The sequence below is a fragment of the Mustelus asterias genome, chromosome 15 (assembly GCF_964213995.1).
Source record: "Mustelus asterias chromosome 15, sMusAst1.hap1.1, whole genome shotgun sequence".
Classification (NCBI taxonomy): domain Eukaryota; kingdom Metazoa; phylum Chordata; class Chondrichthyes; order Carcharhiniformes; family Triakidae; genus Mustelus; species Mustelus asterias.
The window spans coordinates 97,492,615-97,508,602 of NC_135815.1; the positions used below are offsets into that span (position 1 = coordinate 97,492,615).

Below are 15,988 nucleotides of genomic sequence, written 5' to 3' on the forward strand. Positions count from 1 at the left end.
TAATCACAGGTTAAAGAGGTGTGAATTGTCTCCAGCCACGACAGTTAGTGAGATTTTGCAAGCCCAGGCAAACCATGGGGGTTACAGATAGTGTGACATGAACCCAAGATCCCGGTTGAGGCCGTCCTCATGTGTGCGGAACTTGGCTATCAGTTTCTGCTCGGCGATTCTGCGTTGTCGTGTGTCTTGAAGGCCACCTTGGAGAACGCTTACCCGAAGATCAGAGGCTGAATGCCCGTGATTGCTGTAGTGTTCCACAATACGCCAAGATCTTCATGCACAAGTTCGAGCAAGACTCACCACAGAGGACCTTCAACCGACGCTATACACCAGATACATTCCAATCTGCAGTTATCTTGCAATTGTGTCTCTGTCTATATATGCCGTGTTTGTGAACCCACCTCTCCACTCACCCGGTGAAGGAGCAGCGCTCTGAAAGCTCGTGTCACCAAATAAACCTGTTGGACTTTAACCTGGTGTTGTGAGACTTCTTACTGTGCCCACCCCAGTCCAACGCCGGCATCTCCACATCATGGCTAATAAATAAAGTTAAGTATCCCCCATTTTAATTACTCCTCTGTTGGTGGCCGATTCAATAGAATTCCCTCCCTAAACCTCTCCGAGTCACAAGAACACAGGAAATGGAAGCAGGAGAAAACCAATCAGCCCTTCAAGCCTGCCCTTCCATTCACTATTCATGGCTGATCTATGCCGGTCTCAACTCATTTCCTGTGCCACCTCCCCAGAGCCCTCTACTCCTCGATCTATCAAATATTTATACACCTCCATTTTAAATGCATCTAATGATCCAGCCTCCACCTCCACCACCCTTTGGGGCAATTCTAAATCTCTCTGCTCCTTTAAGATGGCAGAACCCTTCAGAGTATTCATAGAACATAGAAACATAGAAAAAAATACAGCACAAACAGGCCCTTCGGCCCACAAGTTGCGCCGGTCATGTCCCTACCTACCTAGGCTTATATATAGGCTTACCTATAACCCTCAATCCTATTAAGTCCCATGTACTCATCTAGAAGTCTCTTAAAAGACCCTATCGAGTTTGCCTCAATAGGATAGGCAGAGGGATCTGGGTGTATAGGTACACTGAAAGTGGCAACACAGCGGGGGAAGGTAGTCAAGAAGGCATACGGCATGCTTGCCTTCATTGGCCGGGGCATTGAGTTTAAAAATTGGCAAGTCATGTTGCAGCTTTATAGAACCTTGGTTAGGCCGCACTTGGAATATAGTGTTCAATTCTGGTCGCCACACTACCTGAAGGTTGTGGAGGCTTTGGAGAAGGTACAGAAAATATTTACCAGGATGTTGCCTGGTATGGAGGGCATTAGCTATGAGGAGAGGTTGGAGAGACTTGGTTTGTTCTCACTGGAACGACAGAGGTTGAGGGCAACCCTGATAGAAGTCTACAAGATTATGAGAGGCATGGACAGAGTGGATAGTCAGAAGCTTTTTCCCAGGGTGGAAGAGTCAATTACTAGGGGGCACAGGTTTAAGGTGCGAGGTGCAAGGTTTAAAGGAGATATATGAGCCAAGTTTTTTACACAGATGGGTGCCTGGAACACGTTGCCAGGGGAGGTAGTCGAAGCAGATACGATAGTGAGTTTTAAGGGGCGTCTTGACAAATATATGAGTAGGATGGGGATAGAGGGATATGGTCCCCGGAAGGGTAGGGGTTTTTAGTTCAGTCGGGCAGCATGGTCGGTGCAGGTGTGGAGGGCTGAAGGGCCTGTTCCTGTGCTGTAATTTTCTTTGTTCTTTGCTCCTTTCAACAAGCATCTTTAACCAAACTATTGGCCATCTGTCCTAGTATTGCTGTATGTAGCGCAATGTCGTATTTCATTTGACAAACTAAGATACCTTTTTCAATATCAAAGATGCATTAGAAATGCTGGGTCTTTTATCGGTGATCACTATTGTTGTGACCGGAATCTCTGTTTGCAGTGCGTTTGCCAGGAGAATGTTGAAGAAGAACATTGGTGTGGTGGTGGTGGGCTTTCCAGCCACTCCCATTGTGGAATCACGGGCTCGCTTCTGTCTGTCTGCAGCCCACACACGGCAGATGTTGGACACGGTGAGTACCTGCCGAGCATTCGCAGAGAGTTGATGCAAGATAAAGAGCGCGATTTTAAAGTGGGTGCAGGAGCAGACGTTTCTGGGTGTATATGTATGTATGCAGGGAAGGCGGTGGTATAGTAATCCACTGGACTAGTAATCCAAAAGACGTGTTGGTTAGGGTGCACTGGCTGTGCTAAATTCTCCCTCAGTGTACCTGAACAGGCTCCAGAGTGTAGCAACTAGTCGATTTTCACAGTAACTTCATTGCAGTGTTAATGTAAGCCTACTTGTGACACTAATAAATAAACTTTAAAAAACTGAAACCTAATCCAAAGTCCCAGGGCAATGCTCTGGGGACCCGGGTACAAATCCCCCATGGCAGATGGTGGAATTTGAATTCAATAAAATAATATCTGGAATTAAGAATCTACTGATGACCATGAAATCATTGTCGATTGTCAAAAAAACCCATCTGGTTCACTAATGTCCTTCAGGGAAGGAAATCTGCCATCCTTACCCGGTCTGGCCTACATGTGACTCCAGAGCCACAGCAATGTGGTTGACTCTCAATTGGAATGGAGGGCAGTTAGGGATGAGCAATAAATGCTGGCCCGGCCAGTGATGCCCATGTCCCATAAGAGAAAATGTGCATAAATCATGAGGGGAGAGAGTGGTTATTAAAGCACACGGTATCCGAGGCTTCATTAATAGAGGCATAGAGTACAAAAGCAAGGAGGATAGAATGAATAAAACACTGCTCCAAGACACTAGCGTGAAGTACTACTTCATTTGATTTGATTTGATTTGATTTATTATTGTCACATGTATTAGTATACAGTGAAAAGTTTTGTTTCTTGCGCGCTGTACAGGCAAAGCATACTGTTCATAGCGAAGGAAACGAGAGGGTGCAGAATGTAGTGTTACAGTCATAGCTAGGGTGTAGAGAAAGATCAACTCAGTGCAAGGTAAATCCATTCAAAAGACTGATGGCAGCAGGAAGAAGCTGTTCTTGCGTCAGTTGGTACATGACCTCAGACTTTTTCCCGACGGAAGAAGGTGGAAGAGAGAATGTCCGAGGTGCGTGGGGGCCTTGATTATGCTGGCTGCTTTTCCGAAGCAGCGGGAAGTATAGACAGAGTCAATGGACGGGAGGCTGGTTTGAGTGATGGACTGGGCTTCGTTCACGACCCTTTGTAGTCTCTTGAAGTATTCATCCAGTCCTGGGCACCACAGTTTAGGAAGGATGCGAGCGCATTGGAGAGGATGCAGGAAGGATTTACCAGAATGGTTCCAGGGATGTAACAGAGAGGGTTCATGAAGATAATAACAGTTAGTGGACTTCCAAAAGGCGTTTGATAAAGTGAGATAACGGACTTGTCCAGCAAAGCCAAAGTCCGGAGAAAAGAAGGGACCGGAGCAGTATGGATACAAGACTGGCCGAGTGACAGATCGTTGCAGCAAACAGCTGCTTTTCAGCTGCCCAATTCTCATCATTTTGTCATTGACAATAGGGCAGGGGAGATACTCTGGGTAAGATACTCTTGTGTGGCTTTTGCTACCAAATAAACCTGTTGGACTTTAACCTGGTGTTGTTAAACTTCTTACTGTGTTTACCCCAGTCCAACGCCGGCATCTCCACATCATAAGATACTCTGCCAGAGAGTCATTGCACACTAGATGGGCCAAATGGCCTCTTCTGTTCTGTAGGGATTCTATGATTCTCTGCCTTCACCATCTGGGCCCTAAGTTCTGGAACCATCTCCCCAAATCTCTCCAAATCTCTCTCCTCTTTTAAGACTCTCCTTACAACCTGAGACTGTAACCAAACTTTCCCTAAAACGTGGCTCGTGTGAAATTTTGGTTTGCTATTTGTTCCTGTGAAGCGCATTAGGCGCTATATAAATGCACATTGTTTTTCAAAAATTCTTTTGTGGGATATGGGTGCTGCTGGCTGGGCCAGCATTTGTTGCCTATCGCTAATTGTCCCTTGAACTGATTGACTAGCTCGGCCACTCATTTAAGAGTCAACCACATTGCTGTGGCTCTGGAGTTACATGTAGGCCAGACCGGGTAAGGACGGCAGATTTCCTTCCCTAAAGGACATTAGTGAACCAGATGGGTTTTTCCGATAATCGACATGACCGCCTTTACTAAGACTAGATTTATTAATGGAATCTAAATTCCACTAGCTACCACGGTGGAATTTGAACCCGCTTCTCCAGAGCACTAACCTGGGTTTCTGGATGACTAAGCCAGTGATAATACCACTACACCACCGTCTGCCAAGTTTATTAAGGCAGCAACTGACCTTTTCTGATAGAACAAGGAAAAGTACAGCAAAGGATCAGGCCCTTTGGCCCTTCAAGCCCCTGCCGATCATGATGCCCTAACTAAACTAAATAAAACCTTCTGTCCTTACTCTGTCCGTATCCCTCTATTTCCTCCCCATTCATGCACCCATCCAGATGCCTCTTAAATGTTGCTGCTGTGCCTGCTCCCACCACCTCCTCTGGCAGCGCGTTCCAGGCACCCACCACTCTCCCCCGCACATCTCCTGTGGATCTTTCACAAGAATTGTGTGTGTCGGGGATTCTGGCCGGAGGCAGGACGGACAAGGTTTTAACAGAGAAAATCATTGTTGGTGCAGGAGTGAGGGAACGGATGGTTCACTTGGGCATCCCCGAGTCTGACTGGAACCTCCAGCATTAAGATGCAACTTGAAGCCACTAGAGGGCAATTTACACCCTGCAATGGAGTAGATCTTGTTTATATGGGATCCCAGGAACTGGAGGAGGCCATTCAGCCCTTCAGGTCTATTCCACCATTCAGTTTAGTTTATTTATTAGTGTCACAAAAGTAGGCTTACATTAACACTGCAATGAAGTTACTGTGCAAATCTCCTAGTCGCCACACTCTGGCACCTGTTCGGGTACACTGAGGGAGAATTTAGCATGGCCAATGCACCCTAACCAGCACGTCTTTCGGACTGTGGGAGGAAACCCACGCAGACACAGGGAGAACGTGCAAAGTCAGTGACCCAAGCCGGGAATTGAACCCGGGTCCCTAGCGCAGTGAGGCACTGGTGCTAACCACTGTGCCACTGCATCGCCCATTCAGTAACATCAAGATTTGTCTATCTCTTTACTCCATTAACCCGCCTTGGGCTGCACCTCTTTTGCATCTCTGTCATCTCCTCCAGCTCCACAACCCTCTGAGATACATGTGCTGCACTAATTCTCACCTTTTTGTGTAGCCCTGAATTTAGCCACTCCAACAGTGGCGGCCAGACCTTCAGCTGCCTGGGCCCCACGCCCAGGGAATTCCCTCCCCGCCTCTCAATTTCCATCTTTAAGAAGCTTCTCGAAACCAAACTCTTCGACCTCTGCTTCAAATAGCTCTTTATCTGACTCGCTGTCAAATTTTGTTTGTTAATCTCCTTCTCGGTTCCGAAGGGCATCTTAATGATGTTATAGGTGCTATGTGATTGTGCGTTGCTGCTGTTTTTGTTGCTGTTATAGCCTTGGTCAGCTGAAATCCATCAATTACACCTTCAAAGTTGTTAAATGGCCCTTTAGGTGACACAATGGTTAACGCTGCTGCCACCCAGCGCCAGGGACCCGGGTTCAATTCCCATCTTGGGTCACTGTCTGTGTGAAGTTTGCACGTTCTCCCCGTGTCTGCATGGGTTTCCTCCGGGTGCTCCGGTTGCCTCCCACAGTCCGAAAGATGTACAGGTTAGGGTGCATTGCTGAATTGCCCCTTAGTGCCCCAAGATGTGTAGGTTAGATGGATTGGTGATGGGAAATGTGTAGGGTTGCAGGGATAGAGCGAGGGGTTGGTGGGGGGAGGGATGGAGTTAATCTGTCAGAGAGTCAGCGCAGACCCGATGGGCTGAATGGCCTCTTCTGCACTGCAGGGATTTTCTGATTGTATGATGGATGATTTGGAATGGAGATTGGATGGGCACTTAGAGCTACAGGGATAGAACAGAGGAATGGGAATGACTGGATTTCTCTACAGAGAGCCAGTATAGACTCAATGGGCCGAAGGGCCCCTTCTGTGCGGTACTGACGCTGTGGGTGGAATATAATGTCGCTGACACTTCCAGGCACCAACTATATTGCAGTGGGCTCGAGGGTGTTGATTCCTACATTGTGACAGTTGGCCATGGTTCCTGGATGGGAAGGCGCTTTGAGATGTTGGCCGGTTGCGACAGACGGTGTAGATAAGTGCGTCTTTTTGACGGACGTTATCTGTTTCAGGTGCTGAACGTCCTGGATGAGATGGGCGACTACCTCCAGTTCAAGTACTCCAGGCAGTCGCCCGGGGTTCGGCCGGAGGCCTGCGACGAGCCAGACTTCGAGATAGAAGACTGAATGGTCCCTTCGCGGGGTGTGGACTGCGAGCAAAGCAAAGTGTTACAACGCACACACGCCTGCCCACCCCCCTCACCCCACCCTCCACTGCAACCCAGTGACAGAAACAACACGTGTCAGTCAGTGGGTGTGAGGGGGGAGGGTCGAGGAAGGAGAGAGGAGGCTGCCGCGAGACGACACACTTTGTGTGCGGGCGCGCAGGGGAGCGAGCAAACGAACAAATGAGCGAGCGATCCGGGGCAGGGTGACTCCCCAGTGACCCCACGCCACCCATACGGCCCTCAGACAGATGCTCCCAGCAAAGTGAGACCAACAGAGGGAGAATCCGTGAGCCTCCTTCACAAAGCCCTGCGGCCGTTCTCCCCGCACATGTTCGCTCGCGCGCGCCATTTGTTGCTTTGGAGTGTTTTAAAGGAAAAAAAGGAAAAGTTATTTAACGAGAAAGCAATCGTTGTTGTTGCTCCAAGTGAGCATTTAAACTGTTCAATTTTTAAAAAATATTTCTATGCAACTGTTGCAATAAATATTAATTCAGGAATTAGCCAAAAAGTTAAACTCAGGCATGTTTGGGTTGGGTCTTTGTTGGAATTTTATTGACCTCCCATTGGGTGATAGCGTTTCGGGACGACGGATGTTTTGACCGGGGGTTGGGGGAGGGGGGGGGGGGGGTGGGCGATTTTTGCCAAAGAACTGTCTGACCACACGAGATTTCTGTTTGAAATGTTGTGGAAATAGAATATTTCCTGTAAATACAGAAATTATAATTTTTGTGAACCTTTTTTTTCCTGACGTCCTATTGAAACTCATTTAAAACGTTGTCCTGTGAGTTGGGGGAACGAGGGGGGGGTGCGGTGTGTGGTTGTGGGGTGGGAGGGGGGTGCAGTGTGTGGGGGGAGGGAGAGGCACAGAATATTTTTAGGTGTGCCTTCGGAACGTTCCCACAGAACAGTTCATCTGATTTTTAAACCTGAGAAATTCTCTCCACGAACAGGATTGTAATCTTTAAGACGTTTTTATTGATGAGGGGGGGGGGGGGAGGGAGGGGGGGCTGATTAAAAGGTTAATTACTGTGGCTGTCTATTCCAGGTGGTGATGTGGCTTCTTTGTAAATTTAATTTAATTTCATTTTTCGTTGCCTTATTCTTTATACGGTCGAGTTTTTACATACTGCGTTCCACACCTCCCCCCACCCCTCCTCCTGCAACCATAGGGCGGTGGGGGGGAAGAGAGAGGGGGGTTTTACTTTAGCAGCTGCTGCCCACTTGACCACTGCTGTGAATCCTCTTGCCGTGAGAGCTAATCTGTTTAATGACCACGGAGCCCTTCTCTCCTCTCAGGGAAAGCTGACCTCACCGCTCTCAGTCCAGGCCTGAATTCAAACCTAGTGAGAGATAGGCTGCCGCAGTTGGATCATCTGAACCCCAGAACCTCCACCTCATTTAGCACAATGGTAGCGACTGATTCAACTTCCTGGTGCGCCAAAGTTGCTCATTCCGCCCCAGCAACTTGGATGACGATTGGCGGATGTGTTTTTAAAAATGCATATTGCTGTGGTCCTCGGATCTGTGGGTAGGTTTGTAATCCTTGGGCTAATGGATTAGCCTGTGATCATTGGGCCTATAGATTGGCTTGTGGGCGTTGGGCCTATGGATTAGTTTGTGATCCTTGGGGCCTATTGATTAGTCTGTGATCCTTGGGGCCTATGGATTAGTCTGTGATCCTTGGGCCTATTGATTAGTCTGTGATCCTTGGGGCCTATGGATTAGTCTGTGATCCTTGGGGCCTATTGATTAGTCTGTGATCCTTGGGGCCTATGGATTAGTCTGTGATCCTTGGGCCTATTGATTAGTCTGTGATCCTTGGGGCCTGTGGATTAGTCTGTGATCCTTGGGCCTATGGATTGGTTTGTGATCCTCGGGCCTATGGATTGGCTTGTGACCATTGGGCCTACGGTTAGATTTGTGGTTATTGGGCCTACCAAAATGTTGTTTTAAGAAAATTGAAGATTTATAATGGGTTTTTTTAAGCCGCATCGATCATTTTGATTCACTATTCAACCCAGAATGTATCTCGATTTGTAACATGCCTACAGTCAAGGCTGTTGCTTTATTGCCCCTTCCAGTAGATGTAGAGGAAATTTTCAGAATTCAATCTCCGTTAAATATCCCGGATTCCAAACACAAGAGTAATTCTAAACCAGCAGTCCTTAATTAATCCTTCCGTTCCATAGCATTGAGCAGTGCAGGGTATGTTATCACGATGGATCCAAAATTTTAATTGCCTTCTATCTCCAGTGTCTGTATCAATGTCATCTCAGAATGTCACTGATCACAACTCTCCCACTCCTGAATTGCGTCTCTGTGAGAAGGCAGCATGAGAATAAGAATTACTGAAATTGTGGATTCACGAACAATTATTCTCATTTCTTTGCGGAATTTGTCTAGCGCCCGGCAACCCCACAAGGAATGCCTCCGATAGCAGCACTGAAGCAAGCTGACAATAAAAAGGGCACTGATTCTTCCCTGCAGAACTGGGGAGGATGGAGTTGTTTGCATGGAACTGCTGTGCCACTTGTTGTATGCCACTTAATCTGTCAATGTTTGTACTCTCTGGGAGAATTTGCCCTCTGGATTGAGTGCTGGAGTTAGAACAGTGTCACTCCCACGGACCCGTGACGACAGGTGCAGCTTATCTCAAGCGGCCAGTGTTTGAACAGAACTTCCGCATCACAGCTGCACAAGCGTTGCTGTCCCGGATGCATTTTTAAAAAATAACAGCACATGTCCCCCTTACAGCGTAAGCCGTGGCTCAGTGGTACAGCCCTGTCACCTCTGAGTCAGAAGGTTGTGGGTTCAACTCCCTCTCCAGAGAGTTGAGCGCGCAAATCTAGCTGGACACTCCCAGTGCGGTACTGAGGGAGTGCCACACAGTTGGAGGTGCTGTCATTCACATACTACATTGAATTGAGGTCCCATCTCCTGTCTCAGGTGAACATAAAATGATCCCATTCCCACTATTTTGGCATTATTTGCGGAGCTCGGAAGTGTCATGTTATCGGATGGACTCCAGGCCTGTGCTTGATACTGCGGGTGGGATTTTCCGGCCGCACTCGTCCCAAGACTGGAAAATCCCGCCCGAGGTCAACGACCTTTGCATGGTCTGTGTCCCTCCCGCTACGATTCCCGTGGCGGGAGGGGCCGGAAAATTCCCCCCTTTGTGTCTCTGATTTGGGCAGCCCAGGTGAAATATCTCCTCAGGGATCGGAATCACTAGATTCCCTTTATTTACAAACTCTATTCCACTCCTAAGAACGCTTCAGGTACACAGTTAAACTCCGGAGTGTCAGTAGCCCTGACGCTCCTCAATATATATACACAGGTGAGGCTCCCAGATTGGGCAGACAATCATTCCCTCAATCAGGGAGCTCATACTCCAAGAGGCCCACCCTTCAGGAGAAGAGTCTAGAATTTTCTCAGGTGTCTGGGCCAATATTTATCCCTCAGTCAATATCATAGAAAGGGAATTACTTGGTTTTCACGTTGTTGTTTGTGGGAACGTGCTGTACACACGTTAGCTGCCAGGTTTCACACATTACTCTTCAAAACAATTTCATTGGCCCCTTGCAAGGTTGTGAAAGGTGTTATAAAAATGCAAGTCTATATTGTTGTGGGAACAAGTGAGGGAACAGGGAGCGCAGAGTGACCATGACAAATTGCGCTCACCGTGTGCAGAATAAGTATTGTCCCAACTAAGGTAGCACATACACAGCGATGTATATGTGATCTCAGTGAAGGAGTGTGCGCACCTTTACCAGGCTAACACCAATTGGGCAGAAATAGAACTTTCTCACTTGCCAACCTAAAGATGTTTTGACGTTTTGTTACTGAGAGGGACTCGAATCCGTGGCAGGCCAGGGCTGCGCGAGTCAGAGAGACACAGTATTAAAAATGGCAGGATGATGGCACAGTGGTTAGCACTGCTGCCTCTCCGTGTCAGGGACCCAGGTTCCATTCCCGGCTTGGGTCACTGTCTGTGTGGAGTTTGCACATTCTCCCCATGTCTGTGTGGGTTTCCTCCGGGTGCTCCGGTTTCCTCCCACGGTCCAAAGATGTGCAGGTTAGGTGGACTGGCCATGCTAAATTGCCCCCTAGTGTCCAAAGACGTGTAGGTTAGGGGAATTAGTGGGGTAAATATGTGGGGTTACAGGGTAAGGCCTGGGTGGGATTGTTGTCGGTGCAAGCTCGATGGGCTGAATGGCCTCCTGCTGCACTAAATTGCCCCATAGTGTCCAAAGATGTGTAAATTAGGGGGATTACATAAATGCGTGGGGTTACAGGAATGCACTGTTCTGTCAGAGAATGGGTGAAGACTCGATGGGCCGAATGGCCTCCTTCTGCACTGTAGAGATTCTGTGATTCTATGAATAAGCCTTGAGCCCATTCTGTAACACGGCACTTCTGAGTTCTTGAGCTGCTTCCATGTGAGATTAGAAAATGTAAATCTACCAAGTTGCTAATATGACCCCCAGCGAAGCAGTGTCTGAATTAATCCGAGCTGTCAGCCCTGGAGGCTGCAAAAAGGGTCAATTCTTTCAGTGTCTTCCTCTACGTTTGAAACTGTGGCACGTTGCCTTTGCAACTAACAGTCTAACCTCTAACATGTTTAATCTCCCCGAGTGTCCCAGAGGGGGACGCACTCCCTCGCCTCGTTCCCTTGTCTCCCTCGTCTTGCTGTGCGCAAAACCCTGCTTATCCCCAACCCACGCTTAACACGGCGGCGGGGAGGAGAGGGAGGGGCGGGACGGCATCTGAGTTCGCACCTTCTCACAGCGGCCTTACCACGAAGCACTCTGTCCTTGTAGCACTCAATTTGCTGAAGTAACTTTAGCCTTTTCATTTCCACATTTGCACTGTTACTAAGATCAAGTCCATTGAGCTTGCAGTAAGAAGTCCCAGTTTTATATGTTGCGGCAGTTGTTTGTGGCCCGTTAAACTGCCCCTATCAATCTGCCTGTACCATTACTGCGTTAGACTGAAGCTGAACAGTCTCCGGGATCATTAGCAAGGTTTGAATTCCTAAGAAGTATCTGGGTTTGATGAAAAGGTTTCCATAATTTCTGGTTGTTGCGAGCTGTAAAGTAAGGCATGACTGGGCCTAAAGGAGAGCGGGTCCACAGATTTTACAGGCTTATTGGCCTCGGTGGATTAAATGTTTGCCAAAACTATCCTCAACAAGGTTACTAACACTCAGCAAACTGATGTCAATTCAGTTGTTCAAAAAGTGCATAATTTCCTCCCCTGAGCCCTCGCAGCTCAGACTAAGAAAGTTTTCTTGAGAATGTTTTTTTCATTCTGCGAGTGCTGAGGTGAACTTGGATCCAGTTTTTAATTGGAAGACATCCCCTGTTGTTTAAATGATGAAGAGAGTATCATCCTTACAGCCCTGCATGACACACTCGTTCAAGAATCTGAGTCCCCCCCCCCCCACCCGGGCCATTGCAAGGGGTCTTGTTACCTCCCCAGGGCAAACACTCAGCCATCCGTTAACGGGCATGTGGTAGAACGGAACTTGGGTATCTCTGGGAGAAAAAAAAAGACACGTGCAGTCGAAGTTTTTTCATCCTGCACTCATCAGGACAATTCACAAGAATGCCAAATGGAAAGAGGAACAACAATTTACACCGCATGGGAAGAGAGCGCCGATTGGTTTGCAAGTGAAGCAGTCAGCGTGCACTGGTCCACCAATCAACTGTGGTCGATGCATGAAGGGAGGGTCTATTTATTTTTATGTTACGCTTCTAACCCTTTATAATCTAGTTGGGGCGGAGGGGCACTGAGAGAAAGGGGCAAATCGTAGCCATCCAAACCCCGGTAGTTAGAAGGACGAGGGACATGCCAACCATTTTGTTACGGCAGCTTCATCTGGGCTGAGGAAAACATTCTAAGACAGATGAATGCTCTTTGGGTCCACCTGAGGATGGCAGCACCAAACGTGGATGGAAACACGCACCACTTAGATTTGCATTTTGAGGATCATGTCCCACTTGTGGGGAGGAAGTTTATTGACTTCTTGGGAGCCAATGTTAAAATCCAAGCTTCAGAGGTCCTACATTTCAGATTGTCTGACTTAACACTAAAGCCTGAACACTCATCGCAGGTTTAAACCTCTGCTTGAGTGTTGTAACCTTGCCCTCTCGTATTATTACATGCACTCTGATAATTCGCCCAAGTTTCTACCAACAGTTAACGCTGGCTCCATTTGTTTACACGGTGCTGTGGCCAATGAAAGGATTAGTAAAGGTGCAACGTTAAGCTCTGTCTGCGTGTCCTTCTAACCTAGAATCTCTGCTGACCAGGGTTTGAGCGAATTCTCTCCCCAGTGTCGGAGCTGCCTTGAATATGCCATCCTCTCTCTAGATTCATTAGCCTTTTCAGATAAACTCGATTGCCTGCTCTTAGCCTGAATTTCCATAGACCATCCCTGCTGTTTTTAAAGGATTGCAACGTCATTTGAACTGGGGCAAAGAAAAGAGATCTGACTCTAATTATACTTGGGAGAAGAGATTTCCGGTGTGATTATTCCGTGACCCCGTCCTCCGAGCTTGCGATAGTAATACAGTCCTTGAAAATCTTATTGTTTACCGCTTTTAATTGGAGTGGGCGAGGGATGGATCCGGGAGAGTTCAGTGGGATTCGGGTACCTCGGGCAAGAAATTAACACGAGAGAGGGCGGAATTCTCCCGTCCCGCCTACCACGGAAACCGTAGCGGGCGGGACACGGACCCACTCAGAGGTCCATTGACGTCGGGCGGGATTTCTGGCTTTGGGACGAGCGCGGTCGGAAAATCCCGCCCAGAAAAATGACCTGACTCGCAACTAAACTTGCCGCGTTAAAGGAGGCAGATGGCAGTTTCTAAGCATTAAGGGGATTTGTTTTTTTTTTTAAAAAGTGTGCCTGTAAGCTCCATCTGCATGCACTGAGATTCAGAAAATAGCACTGCCCACACTTTGCAACCTCAACTCAGATCCTTGTCGGGTTGTGGCGGGATCTAACGTTGGGTTGCAATGTGGTTATTGTGTACAGTAAAAGTGAGTGGCATGAACTGGTTTGTAAATTTCATTTGTATACAACCTTCCCGTGCTTGAAGGTGCTGCTGGCAAAAAGGTTTGTATATTTTTTTGTGTACTGACATTTTATATACACGAGATTCAAGGAAAAAAAAAATTTATGTTGCGTTCCTTTTGTGAGCGGAATGTTTTCTGTATGTACAATGAAGACACTTAATTGGCGCACACAAATAAAACTGTTCACATTCCCTTAACTCTGGCCTACTCTCTACGAACTTTGTCAAATCTAATTTACTGCTATTAACTATGCACTTTTTTTTAATGGGACCTGGGACGGAGGGTTGAATGTTCCTGCTGTACATTTAATTACAGAACGAAGAGACTGGAGTCTTATCGCAGCAATGATTGCCTTTTTTTAAAAAAAAGATCCTTTTGTTTTGGTATTTTAACTGGGATGACCAGATTAAAATAAGCTGGTTAAGGCCTTTATGAGAAAAGGCCTCAAAGGATTTTTTTTTAAACAACATATGCTATCCCTCGCAAATTAAACTAGACACATCTCCAGAATTTAATGTTTTCCACTCCAGAAGGAATCCATTGGGGAAATTACAGATGTGTTAGTCATAACTTCCCAAAGATTCAGAAATTGGGCATTTTGGATTAGCAGAGTACAAACATCATACCCGTTATTCGAGGGGGGGATGGGGGGGGGGGGGCGGTGGAGGAGTTGGAGGGAGAGACGTACCAATCGCAGAACTCTCAGTTAAACGTCAGTTGTGGGGAAGGTTACTGGAATCTCTCATCAGACGGAGATTTGGGAGAGTTAAGAACTGACCAGAGAAAGACACTGTGGATTGTCTAATCTTGCTGACATTCTCTGGGGAGGTCACTAATGCCTATGGAAGCCGGTTAAAGGGACTTCCAAAAGGTATTGGATAAGACAGAGGAGATTGTTAGCAAAAAAGTGACAGCACTCAGAATTAGTGGTAACTTTGTGACATGGGTCAATAAATTGTGAAGGACAGAGAGGAGGGAGAAAGAGTTTATTTTGATCGGCAGAATCTGACCAGTGTTGATTCCCCCAGGGATTTATACTGTTTATACCAAATATATTGACTTGGGTATAACTCTCCATTTCTTATCAAAGTTTAGAGACCGCATTAAGTTAAGAGCTTCTGTAAATCGAATAAGTGAGGGGTGGCACAGTGGTTAGCAAGGGACCCGGGTTTGATTCTGGCCTCGGGTGATTGTGCGGAGTCTGCACGTTCTCCCCGTGTCTGCGTGGGTTTTGTCCAGGTGCCCCGCTTTCCTCTCTCAGCCCCAAGATGTGCAGGTTAGGTGGATTGGCCATGCTAAATTGCCCCTAAGTGTCCCAAGATGTGTAGATTAGGGGGATTAGTGGGGTAAATATGTGGGGTTACTGGGATAAGGGGCAGGGAAGGGCCTGGGTAAGGTGCTGTTTTGGAGAGTCAGTGCAGACTCAATGGGCCGAATGGCCTTCTGCACTGTATGATTCAGGGTACAATTTTACGAGTGAGCCAAACTTGAAAATTGGAGACCCAATTTTGACATTGAACCAAATACACTGAACTTAACGATGAGAGATGTATTTGTTGATATCGCTCATTGCGGAAGGAAATTTGGCATGTCCGCTACGACTCTCACCAACCTTTACAGATGCACCATAGAAAGCATTCTTTCTGGTCGTGTCACAGCTTGGTATGGCTCCTGCTCTGCCCAAGACTGCAAGGAACTACAAAGGGTTGAGAATATAGCCCAATCCATCACACAAACCAACCTCCCACCCACTGACTTTGTCCACACTTCCCGCTGCCTCGGAAAAGCAGCCAGCATAATTAAGGACCCCACGCACCCCGGACATTCTCTCGTCCACCTTCTTCCATCGGGAAAAAGATACAAAAGTCTGAGGTCATGTATCAGCCGACTCAAGAACAGCTTCTTCCCTGCTGCCATCAGACTTTTGAATGGACCTAACTCGCACTAAGTTGATCTTTCTCTGCACCCTAGCTGTGACTGTAACACTACATTCTGCACTCTCTCCTTTCCTTCTCTATGAACGGTATGCTTTATATAGCACGCAAGAAACAATACTTTTCACTGCGTGTTAATACATGTGACAATAATAAATCAAATCAAAAATAAGCTGTTGCTATTGAGGTGTTTTAGTGATGGTGACAACCTCCATTGACACTCTCATCTCCCAGTGATAAGCAATGGGCAAGATAGAATCATAGGAGGAGGCCATTCGACCCATCGAGTCTGCACCGACAACCATCCCACCCAGACCCTAACCCCATAACCCCACATATTTACCCTGCTAAGCCCTTTGACACTAAGAGGCAATTTACCATGAACAATCAACCTAACCCGCACATTTTGGGGGGAACCGGAGGAAACCTATGTGGACATGAGGGAAAACGTGCAAAAACCACACAGAAAGTGACCTGAAGC

The 15,988-nt window shown here is 47.3% G+C and overlaps 1 protein-coding gene across 1 annotated transcript in view; it reads left to right on the forward strand.

Moving 5' to 3' along the window:
• sptlc3 (serine palmitoyltransferase, long chain base subunit 3) overlaps positions 1 to 7,228 on the forward strand; it is a 105,065-nt gene extending 97,837 nt beyond the window's left edge. The window contains exons 11-12 of the mRNA XM_078230385.1: positions 1,960 to 2,089; positions 6,336 to 7,228. Of these exons, the coding sequence (XP_078086511.1) occupies positions 1,960 to 2,089; positions 6,336 to 6,449 (244 nt within the window). The 3' untranslated portion in view covers positions 6,450 to 7,228. The remainder of the gene's footprint in view (positions 1 to 1,959; positions 2,090 to 6,335) is intronic.
• The last annotated feature ends 8,760 nt before the right edge of the window (positions 7,229 to 15,988 follow it).